Source organism: Haliaeetus leucocephalus, unplaced genomic scaffold, assembly GCF_000737465.1.
Source record: "Haliaeetus leucocephalus isolate CR32 unplaced genomic scaffold, Haliaeetus_leucocephalus-4.0 Scaffold605, whole genome shotgun sequence".
NCBI classification, from domain to species: Eukaryota; Metazoa; Chordata; class Aves; order Accipitriformes; family Accipitridae; genus Haliaeetus; species Haliaeetus leucocephalus.
The window spans coordinates 30,858-45,976 of record NW_010973041.1 but is presented as its reverse complement, the minus strand read 5'-3'; the positions used below and the strand labels follow the sequence as shown (position 1 = coordinate 45,976).

The following is a 15,119-nucleotide window of genomic DNA, read 5'->3' as shown; positions in this document are numbered from 1 at the left end:
TAATACAGATGATAACTTTTATTCCTGCAAGGAAAGTATAATGGAGAAGGAAAGCAAAGGCGCTCACCTTTCTGAAATCCCCTTCACTCGACATGGCAGTGCGCTCTCTAGTCTCACTGTGCCTTTCAGCCTCAAACTTCTTGCTATAGTTGTGGCACCCACCACAGGATGTTTTTGTCTTTTCATCTCTTCCCTCAACACTTAATGTCCAAATCTTCAGGAAGCAGAATTTCTCACAGGCCTGCTAATAACCTCACTGACCGACTAATCTTGTGGCAGATCCATAAATAAGAAAATACAGGACCAAGAATTAAGCAGGTTGTAGCTTCCCACAAGCAAAGGAAACCTGAGATCCAGTGAATCACAAAGAGTACAGATGAAGGAAGCATTTCCTCCATGCTGCTTTAAAGAGGAAGGCCACAGCTGAAATTCTTTACACATCAGAGAAATGTTGCCCCGATACGATTTTTCAGGACCTATTTTGAACTCCTCCTATCCAATGAGAAGGGTGAAAAAGTACAAGCCAAATTATTACTCAGACCACATGCAGACAATGGAGTATATGGCCACAACTTCTACACAGCCTCTACGTCCAAGTATGTTATTTTGGTATCTAAAAAGAGAAAAAACTAGAAAAGATTTGAAGTGGTTTGACAAAATCTTTTTTTCCATTAGGAAATGCTGATTGTAAAGATGAAAATATTATCAGAAAACATCGTATCAAGATGTTGTCACCAGTATCAGAATATCTAAAAGACAAAGGCTTAGGGCATTCCTTTGGCTTGGAATAGCCTACTAGACCACACCAAACCCCATGAATATGTCCTTTTTCTGCTAATTTTTAGGATACCCTTACAGTAATAGGCACTGCAATCACATGATAGCACAAAGGGTTTATAGGCATTGTTTGACCCTGCACAAAATGAAACACAGATGCCGAAACAGTTATTTTTCTGACAACACAGTAGAATTACTGCATTCTAGCCAGCCTGCAGGCATAAATAGTAGAAAAAGCACAGAAGGAGCTATGGTAACAACTGAGAATTTTCATATTTAAAGGACTTGAAATTAAAACTATCTGTGAAAACTGAAAAGTAGCATGTATTGTTTGTATGTGGTGAGCGTGAAAAACAGGGAACTAACATATGATGGGAGTTTGCTTTTTTTGTTTGTTTGCACTTTTAAGATTCAGTGGTTAGGTTAGATTATTGCTGTTCCTAATCTGACAACAAAGCTCACAATTTTAAAAATTAAGTCAGATGCATCAGTGTCTGAGTTACTCTGGATGTATTACAAATGTCACAAGAGGACTTCAGAAGACCAGATGTAACATACTGCTTTAAACACTGCACCATCACAACCTCCTCTTACTGAGGTGTAGCACGTTACATTCTCACAAGTTCAAACTGCAATCACACTTTGAAGAGACACTGTAAAATGGCAAACAGTGTCTTGCACTTGTCTCAGTTTTCATTCTTCAATGTTCAGGTAAGGACACGTGCTTCCCCTTCTTCCCCCACCTTATTGTCTGTTGCTCTGGGGGTTTAGCCAAGGACAGAAGATGACTTGCAGTTCTGGCAATTCATTCTAGCCTCAAAACCAAAACAGCACCACTGTCTTCAATACTATCACCATCAAACAATAGTTTGTATAATTTCTAAGAGCTGTATTTGAGTTGCCTTACTGAAGGCCAAAGTGAATAGCCCAAATACTTTGAATTAATATTTGAAATGTCCCCCAACTAATTGCTCAAAAACATCTTTTGTTAAATTCTTACAAAAAAATATTTTGATCTATAGAACTCCACCATCCACCAAAACCAAGAGCTAATAGCAATCGATATATAAAATATATTTTCAGGGCTTGTTTTTTGAACAAAAAAATGAAACAAAGATGAATCACCACATTATCATACAAACCAGTTTTATCACTTTCACATTTACAAATATACATGTTACTCACAATAGCATTCAGAAACAGCCAGAGCTTTTCAGACAAGAACAAAGAAAATAAATCAGATACAGGTAATTCAAGAATATATGAACAGTAAACAAAATCATTAATACATTAGGTAAAAATTAAAAGTTTGCTCCCAAGCCAGTGTTCATCCTTCTGTAATCATCTACATCTTTCTTGTTTTGAGATGCCTCAGTGAAAGCTATGGCTGAATAAACAAAATAGATTTATGCAAGAATGACATAGATATGACAATTTCTAAGAAGAGATTACTTCATACAGGTATGGGAGCAGGGTGCTCGTGAATACAGCCAGGACAGCAGTGCAGAGAATCATGAACAAACAAATCGCATTCCACACAAAATGCATTCTGACACACTTTACATATGAAAACCTGTGTGGAAAAGATAGGAAACCAAGTCAAATTAGAAAAAAATTATCACCATCATAGCACTACAGTAGGGCAACAGTTGTGTCATCAAGACAGTGTAAAGAGACTATATTGCTAACATCACAGAAACCCAACTGAATTGAAGTTTCTAACAGCAAGTATGTCCAAAGGGCTGAGCTCAAGTGACTGTAGATGCTTTCAAATGGCTAAGAGTGGAAACTTATTTATGCAACTTGCTAGGAAATCCCTTCCCGCACTTTTACAGGCTTTGCAGTCTAAAAGGCATGACTAACAGACAACTCTAGTTAACCATGAGATAAACTTCCACAAATATTTTTCTGGTCTTTAGAAGACTATACCAAAGGATCATCTCTACTTCTGACACCCCTCAATGCAAATTCCAATGCAGTTCAACATACTTACACTTTGATCTTTCATTTCTCCCTGGCAGCCTTGACAATACCTAAAAGCAAAATTGTGTATTTCAACTGAAAAAACAGTCAAGGTTGTGTAAAACGGTGTTTAAAAAACATCCCATACACAGAAACAATTTATGGCAATTTTTTCAGCTATTCAACTGAACACACATGGTAACTGTTAATGGGAACCACAAATATTTCTTATTGCCTGAGGTGCCCCAAAATGCCCAAACATTCAGCAGTGTCTCCAGCAGCAAAGAAGCTGCTGCCAGCTATTCTTACTTCTGTGACAAAAAAATTACAGGGTCCACAAGTACACACATTATCACAAATATGATTTGCATACCGTTCCCCCTGATATTCTGCCAGGGGGACTTCCTGAAAGGCATCCAAAGGAAACAAGTGATGGTAAGATCGAGCCAGGTGAGGTGCAGACACTAACGTAAGACCTGCGAATAAAGAGACCTCAAAATTATTACAAGAGAAGACTCACTGAAAAGCTTTTCTGTATTAAACAAAGCAAAAAGGAAAAAAGATTTTTTAATTACTCAGTGGATCCGAGCTTTTAAGAATTAAAAAACAAAATTATTTGTTAGCTTCCATAATTCAAACCTGTAATCCTTTGCAGAATTAAATCCAAATATAAAGAACAAGCAAATCATCTGAATTTCTAATCTAAAGGTTTATCTCAGTCTTTAGAAGTACAATTACAATGCAAAGTTTTAAATTTAGCAAGTTTTTCATCCTCATGCCATAAAAAAAATGCAACCATAGAAGAGTCTTCCAATTAAATCTAAATGCACAACTCCTCTCTGGCAATGACAGTTCTGCTGTTTCACATTACCAGTTAAAATGGTGCCCAACTACAAAACTCTACTGCAGCCTGCTATAATACTGCCAAAGCCAGACCATAGCCCTGTTTCAGCTAACACAGGTCTGCTGGTTTTGGTTGGGATAATTTTCTTCATAGTAGCTTGCACGGGGCTGTTTTGGATTTGGGCTGAAAGCAGTGTTGATAACACAGGGTTGTTTTAGTTAATGCTGAGGAGCGCTTACACAGAGTCAAGACCTTTTCTGCTTCTCAGCCCACCCCACCAGCGAGTAGGTAGGTTGGGGGGGCACAAGAAGTTGGGAAGGGACACAGCTGGGACAGCTGACCCAAACTGGCCACAGGGATATCCTGTATCCTGTACCATATGATGTCATGCTCAACAATAAAAGCTGGGGGAAGAAGATGGAAGGGGGGACATTCAGAGTGATGGCATGTCTTCCCAAGTAACTGTTAAGCATGATGGAGCCCTGCTTTCCTGGAGATGGCTGCTGATGGGAAGTAGCGAATGAATTCCTTACTCTGCTTGGCTTGTGCACATGGCTTTTGCTTTACCTGTCTGTATCTCAACCTGTTAAATTTTCTCACTTTTACCCTTCCAATTCTCCCTGTGACAGATGCACTCAACCCCCCTTAACCAAACCAGCAGCAGTTTGGTACAGGCTCCAAAGGGGGTAAAGGCCTTAGCTGTAGCTGGGCCAAGAACTCCTCTAGGAAACCCACAAAGGAGCAGAGTGACATAGTGAAAGTTGTGGGTACAAGGAGTCTCATGCATACCTCTCCCATTGTATGCAATTTGACTATGACCCAACCGCTTTATCCCATAAATACGACAGCCTAAGCAAGCCTTCTCTGAGCTACCCCTGCAAGGCAGCATGGGGGTGATCTCCAGCAAAGAGATCTTTTACCAGCGACAGATTGTTGGATGAGCCCAATTTGAATTCTCCCTGGATGGCAACCAGACTGCACACCAGGCAACTCTCCCCTTGAGCAGGGATGCCTCTCAATATTAAGAAATACCAGTCGTTTAGCTTAAATAAGTAGGTTTTAAATAGAATGAATTACTTAGAATTACAACGTTGTGTGATTTAGTATGCCCTTCGCTTAGCTTTACATACTTAGCATGAGCAGCTAGATTTACTGAAGCCTTAGGCTGCAAGCTGTAAACTTCCACTTAGATTCACTGAACATGTACCTAATTAGTCAAAACAGGGGCCTCCACAGACAGGGTAAATCAGGAGACAAGGAGGCTTCAAGGCTACAACCATCAAGAGCACTTGCAACTCAACAAGATAACTAAAGGCCTGTCTGGAGACAGTGAAGGAATCCAATGAGTCAGAAGGTGTCAGGCCAGAATCACTACTGGATCAAAGGGTGCATGGAAGACATGTGAAGCGAGTGTGAAGAGTGTGTGAGGGGTGGGTGAATAGTCTATAAGGGTATAACTGCACAGCAATCTCTTTGTTTAGGTTCTTCCTTCATCTTCTTCTCCCCTTCCTTCTGTCCCTCCCTGGAAGCACCCAGCTGGAGCTGATCCTGCTGCTGTACCACTCTATTAAATTATTTATTTTTATAAGACTCCATGCCTGAGAGTCTGTTTCAGGAAATCAAGGGCTGGAACTTCGGAGTCAACTAACACCAGTTGCCTGGATGGATTGGTGATTAATAGCATGCTAAACTTTGAAATCCTAACCAAGTCATATGAGGGTTTGATTGTGCACATATAGTCTTTAAGACATAAAGCACCAACCAAGTCTGAGACTAAGTCTGGATCCAGCCACACCTGGACTCCTGAGTTTAGAAAGCAAGAGGGTCCATTCTGAAACTTGTGACTCAATGGGAGTGTCTCCCTTACCTTTTTGCACCTCTGATCTCTGTGCAAATAATGGAAAATCGATTCTAACTCAATTTTCCTTTGTATGTTTCTCCCACGTAGTAAGCAACAGAGTGAACCTTGCCATTGAACTCTGTTATGTCCCACTTTCACAGATTCTTTAAATGATCTAAAACACTCATCAATGACACTCCCTCATCCCACTGTGAGGCACTGAGGGAGGAACTGTGTTGGGCTTATTTGCCAGCTGGGGTTAAACCATGACAACAGTTTAGCTGGGGAACAGGCTGGCACAAACTTCTTCATTGCTCAATCACATGCCATGTAAACCTCCAAGCTCTTGTTCTGCTGGCCGCTGCAGCTGTAGAGAACCTGTTGCTGACGCATAGCATTTCTCCAGTTACACTATTACTTTGCTGAAATGAGACTCAAGCTGATGTGAAAACCTTGACACGAAACTAGGACAAGGTGATCCAAAACTAGAATTACTTCATCCTCTTGCCAAATACACGCATCTTGATAACACCCATCACATTTTAGTCCTATGCCTGTAGAAGCTAAGAGCAGGACAGCTGTCGCTCACACAATATTAATACTATAAAAAATGCTAATCCTCCCTCATGTCCTCATTAAGGGGGTGTTGGAGAGAGGTACTGTTGGTTGCACAGTCCATTAACATTTGCAAGACCAAAGGGCTTCCATTTACGAATTTATAGCCTTTCATGTGTCACTGTGCAGCCTGCCCTTGAGTTCAACTTTAAAACCTTTCATCTACATACTCCCATAGGTGAGGGGGCACTTCTGTCCTTTTACTCGAAAGCACTCTTTATCTTCATGGCCTGGCACTAAGGAGTCTGAAACATTGGTGTGTCTGTTAAATCAACATTCTTGAGGAAATTATGTTCATTCATATGTGAATCACCCTTTTTCCCCCCTTTGCTTTAGGGCTTTTCATTTATAACCTTATACTGGGGAATATGATAACAGCTTTACTGTTACAGGTATAGTCCTGAAAGTCCCTTGTATGAAGCTGACATCCCCGGACACAGGACTGTAGGCTTCTTAAAGCAGAGCTGGCTTTCAATTCCTAAGTATAGTTGATTTTTTTCTACCCCTTCACTCTCTTACCACTAACTCATAATTCATCTGCTCACCTTTTCTTGCTACTCACCACAGATTTTGCATTCCACAGGAAGTTCACAGTATTTGGCTCTGCACTGGGGACAGAAATACCCCCCCAGCGTAAGACCCGGCTCACTGTTGTTTTCCAATTGCCTAGAGCAAAGACAGACAATTTAATACCGAACAGATAACACCATACTACTACATAACTATAAATACTATGTAATTCTCACAATAAATAGGTTTAAAAGTTTCAGTAGCTTCCATGCAACAGTTCCACATGTATAGAAGTGTCAGAAAGCAATTGATAGGGTGAGATATCAGTAACCACATCTTCCCACAGAAACAGAACAAAGACCAAAGTTTCCCAAAAAGGAGCCCATGTATCTTTAAAAAATAGTTATGAAAGAGAACAGCATTAGTATTTCTACTTACACACTCACAAATATTCTGTATTGACTTTAAGATGCGTGTTAATACCTATTATTTCAAACAGCTGACACCATTTCCTTCTGAAAATTCAGACTCCCTTATCACTGCTGAAAACTATGCTTCCTTTCATTGAAAAGAGCTCTGGTACCCTAATCAAATCAGGCTCTATTTTAAACTTCCTTTTAAAGTCATATTAGTAAACAGATAAAAAATACTTTATTCCAGATAATACCCATCATCCTCATCATTACCTTTACAGTGATAACAATACTTGAGTCAAGAAATGCAAGTAAAATTGGTAGCAAGTACTTTAATACCTCGTACCACCCTTGTGTTCTAATTACTGCAGAACACAACTAAAAGCCATTTACTACGTACAAAAAATTTTAAATGTAAATTTTAAAAAGCATATTTAACAGAGGTAACTATGGCCACATACTGGATGGAAACAAAATTTCTACTGAGAAGTCACAAGACATACTCACTATTTTTTTTCATGTTATTTTGCAGTATTTTCACTGGGAAGCAGATTTTCTAAATATGATTAATTATTATTGAGTTCTAATCAGCTCACTGAATTCTAATCAACTCTAATCAACTCTACTTACGCCATACTAAAGGATGGCTTTGCATCTTGATCAGATAAAGAAGCAATAGTATGCTGAGGAAAACCTGAAGATAAAAACATCCCATATTACAAATTTTAAACATGCAAGTAATCTTTCAGTTTCTTACTTCAGTGGAGAAGTTCAAAGATTATTCTAAAGATTAAGGCCTATCTCTTTTTTTGTTTGTTTGTTATTACAGGAGAAGTAATACACTCTTATTAGGTATCAAATTCTTCCTGGAGGTCTCTACCTACATCAACCAACAAATCCCTTATTGTATTTCCCCCAAGCGAAAAAAATCTTTTCATAGACCTCACATTAACCGAAGCTCACTGGAACCCCCTTTTTGCAGAATAGCTAAAAAGAAAATGATGTGTGCAATGGTAGGAAAGCAGAAGGAGATCTACATGAATGTTCACTTGAACAATGCTTTCTAATTAAGGGGAAAATATTTTTACATGCACACAAAGCGTATATTCACCTTCCAAGTGCAGTATATTACAGATGAGACTATAGCACGTTACAGAGGCTGTAACGGATACCATTCTTTCTACCACTTATTTTTTACATGTCAAGTGGGCAGTTAATTTTTCCAACTGCTACTCATGCTTTACCTATAAGAAGTGAATCTCTTCAGTATTTAAATCTACACACAAAAATACATACATTCTTATCTGTGAAAACGGGTGGATGAAAGTGAGAAATCAATGCTCTAATTCATGGCATTAAAGTTCCTATTCTGGTTTAACTCCAGGCTTTAAATTTATTGAGAAATACATCAGGAGAAGAAAAGGTACCTAATCCATCTGTTGAAAGAACACCACAACATTGCTCCTAACAAACATGTACTACATGGCCAAACAGATGGCTCTTACAGTCAATTCAGCTTATAATAGTTGCCTTCTGCAGGGAAAAAAACAGAGGGAGAAACAAAATAGGTTTTTATCCTTCGTTTCTAAGTATTACATTTATACCTATTAATGTACAAACAATATCATTCCACTTTCTTGTTTCCAACTGCAGTTGAGTAGTAATTTGTCTTATTTGTTTTAATTCTTAACTTTATTTAAAAGCTGATTATTTTCCAGGAACAGCACCAGGAAAATTTATATCTATTTAGCAAAGTAAAAGTTAAAATAAAAAAACATAATTGTGCAATGTCTCTAACACAGAAAATGCAAAGAAAGAAAAAGACAAGATTCACAAATCTTGTACCAGGACTTTAACAAAACCATATCCTACCCATTCGAATAAGGGAGCACTCAGAGCTTGAACTGGCAGGTGGAGGACTAACATGATACATCAGCAGTTCCTTATAATGACTTTCATCTAATATAACGTGGTATGTTCCTGTCATGAAGAAAGAAATGCCTTATGATTATGAGCAGATAAGAACACAAACATATTCTCCAAATGACAGAAAACAACTTAAGTAAAAAAAATACAGCCAATCCTGTTCCTAAAAAACAGTCCAGTTAATGCTACTGAAGATGACAAGTTTTAAAATTAGTAACACCAGAACGTTTAATTAGATATGAAGGCCCATAGCTTTTTATCCAACATTACACTATAGTAATGATATTGTAAGAGTTACCACTGTTGTAATTGATATTAACGTGTTACAATTAAGTTCTACATCACATTTTTTTTAAAACCTAGTGTTCCATGTAAAAAGCTAAGTATTTCTTCTCTCTAGAGATGCAGCTACCAGTTCATAATAATTTCACTAAATACTGTGTATTTTGTAGATTTGGGAAACCCTTAAATTTTCTGCCAGCACAACAGAATATATTATCCTTAAATATCAAAATGCATTGATGCATATATGACAAAATTAGTTACTTGATTTTAATTTTAAACTTGTATTAGTAGTATAACTACTGAACTTCAGATACATACCACCAGTTTCTCGGGCAAGTACTGTACAAACTCGAACTTCAGCACTTAAGCCGATGATAGATACTCTGATCTTAACTGCTTTTAAGCACTTCAAATGGAAAAAGAAAGCATACTGAAATTCATATTCAGAACAGAAAACAGTAAAAAGGTTCAAAGTTATAAATGAAAAATAATTAGTGATGACACTGCAACTGTCTGGTTTTAGTCTAACAGCTTGGATGTTCAATGCAGTAGTCACAACTTCACTTCTGTACCTTAATTAGATCATAGATGTTGGCTGGATCACATGTCGTCAGACTGCTGAAGACTATCAAAACCTCTCTGCTTGTATGTCCTGGCACATGCCTAAAGAAAGTATATAGTTAATTTACTTCTGTACACTAAGCTACTTGTATGCTGAAGTTTCCAAGGACTTCAACATACTTAAGTCAGAAGATGACATGATATGAAGTCCCCTACAAATTATAAAAGACTGTGGCAAGATCCTTCTTAGAACACCAGAATTTCACCTTCCAAAAGCCAAACCTTTCCAGTATCTAAAATACAGTACTTGATTCTGTAGTTGTTATCTGATTGTTTGCTCTAATGCTTAAGTTATCCCCATACCTTCTCTGTACTCTCAGAGGCAAAATTCACCTTCAAACTAGCAACACTGCAGTAAGTCTTCCTGACTTCTTAAAATAAAAATCTAATCAGTTTATAGGTGTAAATCCATTACTTTTAACTACTGTCTTTTAGTTCTTAATGGAAAACTCTCTTCCAATTAGTCATTCAAATAATTTTATGACATTGACTACTAGCTTTGTTCTGCCAAGTGTTTCTAGCTACAATTATTTGTTAAAAGTCTTCCACAAATGTTTATCCCGTCTCAATACTTCACACAGCAAGAGAGTTTTTTTAAAATCTGTCCTACCTGAAAATTTACCTTTCTAAAGAATGCCAAAACTCCCACCAGATTATCGTGATTCAGTGCTGTTTCTTTTCCTTTTCTCTTAGCATTATTAACCCCTAACTCTGGCCTCTCTCATACCTTAGCCCTCTAGTAAAAAATAATTGCACGGTCTTTCATCACTATATTCATACACGACATAAAATCACCTACTTTAAAATATTGTTGCTTTTTATAAGCAGCACACCTCTAAATAGAAGCATCTTGTCTTAGAAAATTAAATTCTGCACTGCTAGCATGTTTAACTTCTTAACAGTTTGTATTGTGAGATGACATAAAGCTGCCTTTTAAAGACTCAGGTCAGGACTATGCAAGATGCTAGTTGTAAAAAATACTGTCTCTGCCTCTCCAAAAATTCAATATCAGCATTATACTGATTATGGAAAACAAAGGAAAAAACCCTCCATATATATACTAACTTTAAAGTCTGCATCGCCAAATTTAAGGAGTTATATAGAGATGGCTCTCCACTGCAGTTCATATCCACTGCTTTCTTCAGAGCAGTTACGTGCTTCTTTGAGTTGCCTGTAAGTGAAAAAAACAATTCACCTGAAAAAACAAGTTAAGAGAATTGAAATATTTAAACTATATATTTAAAGAAGCATACTTGTACAACAACCACTTTCAAACTGTAACTTGTATCTCTATGTTTCTCCTTAGAAATTGACCTCTTGATCAGAATGTAGAAAACAATAAAACAATATATTAACAGAAAGACATTTACCCTACAGGCACTCAATTGTTAGAAACTTTAAGAAGTCAAAAAGAGTAAAATAACTGTTGCATATCATTAAGCACTTAACATGACTGTGAAGTATCTCACAAAGTGTTTCAGCAGAAACAGAGTTTAATTTCCTCCATTATCCTCAAAGTACTGTTCAAGGATTGATTGATCCTCACATTCCTCAATAAAGTTGCTCCAGTTTTACAGGTGAATAAAAAGAAAAAATTAAGATTTCATATCTGAAGCAACACAGATTGCTAGTGACAGAAGGCAGGAACCAAAGAAACCTTGCTTCTTGACATCAGATCAGATCTCACAGAGCACGCAGATGTTGTAAAAATACAAAATTAACAAAGAGGGTGAGAAATTAACTATAGGGGAAACAAAACATATTTTAGGTGCAATCTGGATAAGACTTGATCATGAACAAGCATGCAATGACGATTCTAGATCAAAACAGATCAAAGTAAAGACTCTGGTTTCAGATAACTTGCAGTAACTTCTCTTTTAAATTAAAAATACTATGTTAACGCTACTTCACTTTCAGCAGTGTCATCCAGGTAGAACTTGTAACATCAACACAAGAGATAAAAACACTTCCAATTTAAAAAAAATACACTACCTCCCTACCTGAAAGTTCTGTCATTTTTTCAGCTCTTTTACTCTTGGTTACAATTAAGCCAATCTGGGAAAAAAAAAAAAAAAAAAACCAAAACTTTTCTTAGCAAGTTTAAAAATAAGTTGATATACAGTTTTGCTATATTTTGCCTAATACTTCTTTAGGGATCAGAATTACTTAACTATACAAGTTTTCTTGTAAGTGTAACGACAGGAGCACAATCACTATGCATCAGTTAACATACATTCCTGTATTTCCCATAGTTTTGCCACGAGGTACGAGAAGAAATCTTCTAAAATTCTAAATGCCTGAAAACAATATAATTAGTCTTCTGTGTTTGAATTTATGTTTCGGAAAAAGGGAAGAGATGGGTTCTTATGTTCATTAGTTCAGGCACAAACAAGAATTTCACCAAACTGATGAGGAAGGAATGGGAAGGAAAACATCAATTGAAAACAGTTTATTAGATAAGTGTTAAAACTAACTTTTAAAATTGTTTTCAGTTACTTGTTTCTTGCATGATTCTACATACCTGACTAATAGGATTTTGGTCAAAGTACTCTTCAACAAAATATTCCAATAACTATAAAGAAAAGTTAAGACAGTTAAAAACTACATACAGTTTTATTTCACAAGCATTAAGCAGGTGGTACTTGCAAAACATCCAGTATCATTTAAAGAAAAATAAAAAGTTGGGGAAAAAAAGGGGGAATGAGCCCTTCCTTTCCATTCTCCTTTCACCCTACCCCTTCCATCCTTCTCCTTCCTCCCATGTTACCAATGCAATGTAAATTTCAGAAACTAGCCACCACTTATTTTATTCACTTCATATATGGTAAAGTTCTAGATTACTGTTGGTTCAAATCAAAGTTTGTAATACTAAAAATACTAAAAGCATCAATCTGTACAAAATTATCAAACCCCGGGATTTCAATGCTTAGTGTTATTAAAGAAGACCATATAGTAGAAGATGTACAGTTCAGGTCCTCCACAGTCTGGAGCAGCAATCCAATTCAACCCCTGTCTAGCATCCATTCAAACCCAAATTCATCAAAACACAACTGTAAGAAAAAAAAAATTCTAGATGTGCAATGAAAGCATGTTTGTTCTTTCATCCCTTATTACGGGCAACACTTCAGCTTAATTTCCACATACTTTTCATACTGTGTCTTTCCATAGTACGTCCTTAGAAAATGTTTTTACTCTACAGAAGTACTCGTGCAAGGCAAACTAATGTCACACAGATTTTACTTTTTAAAAACTAGGAAAATTACAGACTAGAAACAGGAACAAGGGAAAAAAAGTAGGGATGAGAGGAGAGATGAGGCTATGCATGTAATCTAGTCACAGGAGACTGCCATTCTTTTAAAAGCAAAATGGAACTGGTTTACAGAGAAACAGTGGATTACTAAGAGAAAACTTCTGAGTACAGAAATACCTTCAAAGTGCAGGTAAGTCTGTTCGGTTTTAAATCTTGGTCCTCCATAGTTCTTGATCCATCAACAACCACATAAAGGTGACGCATCTGCATTTTCACCATAAGTGATAATCACTCACAGAACAAGTATTTAAATGAACGGTTCATTATTCCATTTACTTAAAAAAGCAGCTACTTCCTCCCTCAAACAGGGAAAATTCAGTATACTGAGCTATGCAATCAACAGCAACTGAAAAAGTAATGCATTTTTTCCACTTCTCCTTCAAAATGAAAAAAAGACTATCTTGAAAAATGCACACTGTTCCTTTCTGCTCATAAGCTACAAAATACGCATAGTTTGCACCTTCACCTCTTCACCTGAAGACCTCAGCGTTGTATAAAGTAATGTTGTCATTTACTACTCATTTAAATTATGCCCATTTTTCACATGAAGAAAAATTGACAATGCAAGTGTGTATGATCTGACTGCTGTAGCAAAATACACCCTGATACAGCAAACATGCCAAACCTCCACCACTGAATACTCATGCTTCACATCCCACACTGGCAATAAACAAAGAATGTTTTTAAAAAAAAAAAAGTTTGGTGGAAAATGCAAGCTTTGGTCTCAGGCATGTTGGGTCACCAAAGCTGTATTTCAGATTAGGCATACCACCTTCAAGTAGGTGGCATACCACCTTCTGGACTCAAGACAGACAAGGGTTAAGACATTAACATACCATTCCAAGTCGAACTTGTCCATGGTGTTCATAGAGTCTAATAAAACACAAAAGGATTTAAGTAAGATGTAAATTAATGAATGGTTCCTAAAGCAGAAGTCTGGAACAAGTCCAGTACCAGCAAATATGAAGCAGTAACAAAACACAGACACTTATTTACACTGAAAAAAAGACAATTTAATTACAAACAGATTTCATGCCTCACAGAAAACAAACAAAACCTATTTCTTACTACCGGGTTCAATGGAACTTTAAAATTTTATCCAAATTTGAATATTTTAACATAATCTGAAATAAAACAAATCTAGATTTTATCTAGCAATTTTTCTGACACCTGGAAATACAAATCTGGTGCCATGATACCAAAACCCAGCTTGAAGCACGATTTCTATATTAAAAAAGCGTTGAAGGATTTTTCTCTAAGCAGTGCGAATTGCAATTACAGTGCTCTGCACTGTGTGTCATCAGATCAAGACCTCGCCTCTTTAGCTAGGCTACATCTAGGCTATCAAGGCTGTATACATTCAGTCTTAGGATTAAAGGTAAAAATACGTTTTACTATTTTTCTGGCACAATTAATAAGTAGCAGGCAAGAAGCACGCATCTGGAGCTCTGAAGAGGTAAGGACACAAAAATATACTGCAGGTGTGCCGACATGCTTACTCAACCTGGAGGACCCAGTTTCAGAATGATTAAGCCCTTATAACTGACCAACCAGTAGTACGCGGAGGCTTGTGGTCACGCACAGTACCTTTTCCTCTTCGCCTTGAAAAGAATGTCGTCGATGGTGGCTTTCAGCGATCCGGATTCATCTTCTTTAAGAATTTCCCTACGCAAAACAGACTGTTACTGAGCCGAAGGGAGGTTTTCCTCGTCTTTCACCAACGAGGAGGTGAGGAGGGAAAGGGAAAGCCTACCATGTCCTTTCGTAGCCTCCCTCCCAGCGCTTGGTCCGTTCGGGTTCGTCATCCATCTCCGCGGCTTGGCTCTGCCGCTGCGGAGGGCAGCGACGGCCGCGCTCCTCGCGACACCGAAAGCCGCTGGCCCCGGCCGGGGAGGCGCAACTCCCGCCTGAAGGGAAGCCCCGTTACAGTGCCACACGCCGGGTGAAGGGGCTGCCAGGCGGGCCCGGCTCCAGGCGGGCCGCCGGCGACTGGCAGGGCTGAGGGCAACCGAGCCC

The 15,119-nt window shown here is 37.8% G+C and overlaps 1 protein-coding gene across 1 annotated transcript; it reads right to left on the bottom strand.

Moving 5' to 3' along the window:
* Window positions 1-208: 208 nt before the first annotated feature.
* Window positions 209-15,073, bottom strand: LOC104838382 (general transcription factor IIH subunit 2). Its single transcript, XM_010578096.1, has 15 exons — window positions 14,857-15,073; window positions 14,691-14,768; window positions 13,940-13,976; window positions 13,221-13,307; window positions 12,315-12,365; window positions 11,794-11,848; window positions 10,859-10,964; window positions 9,745-9,835; window positions 9,491-9,578; window positions 8,834-8,941; window positions 7,592-7,655; window positions 6,601-6,704; window positions 3,113-3,215; window positions 2,771-2,810; window positions 209-2,350 (listed from the first exon to the last, which is right to left on the bottom strand). Exons 1-15 carry the CDS (start codon window positions 14,910-14,912, stop codon window positions 2,231-2,233), a joined length of 1,188 nt encoding a protein of 395 aa, XP_010576398.1. The 5' UTR covers window positions 14,913-15,073; the 3' UTR covers window positions 209-2,230.
* Window positions 15,074-15,119: the final 46 nt, after the last annotated feature.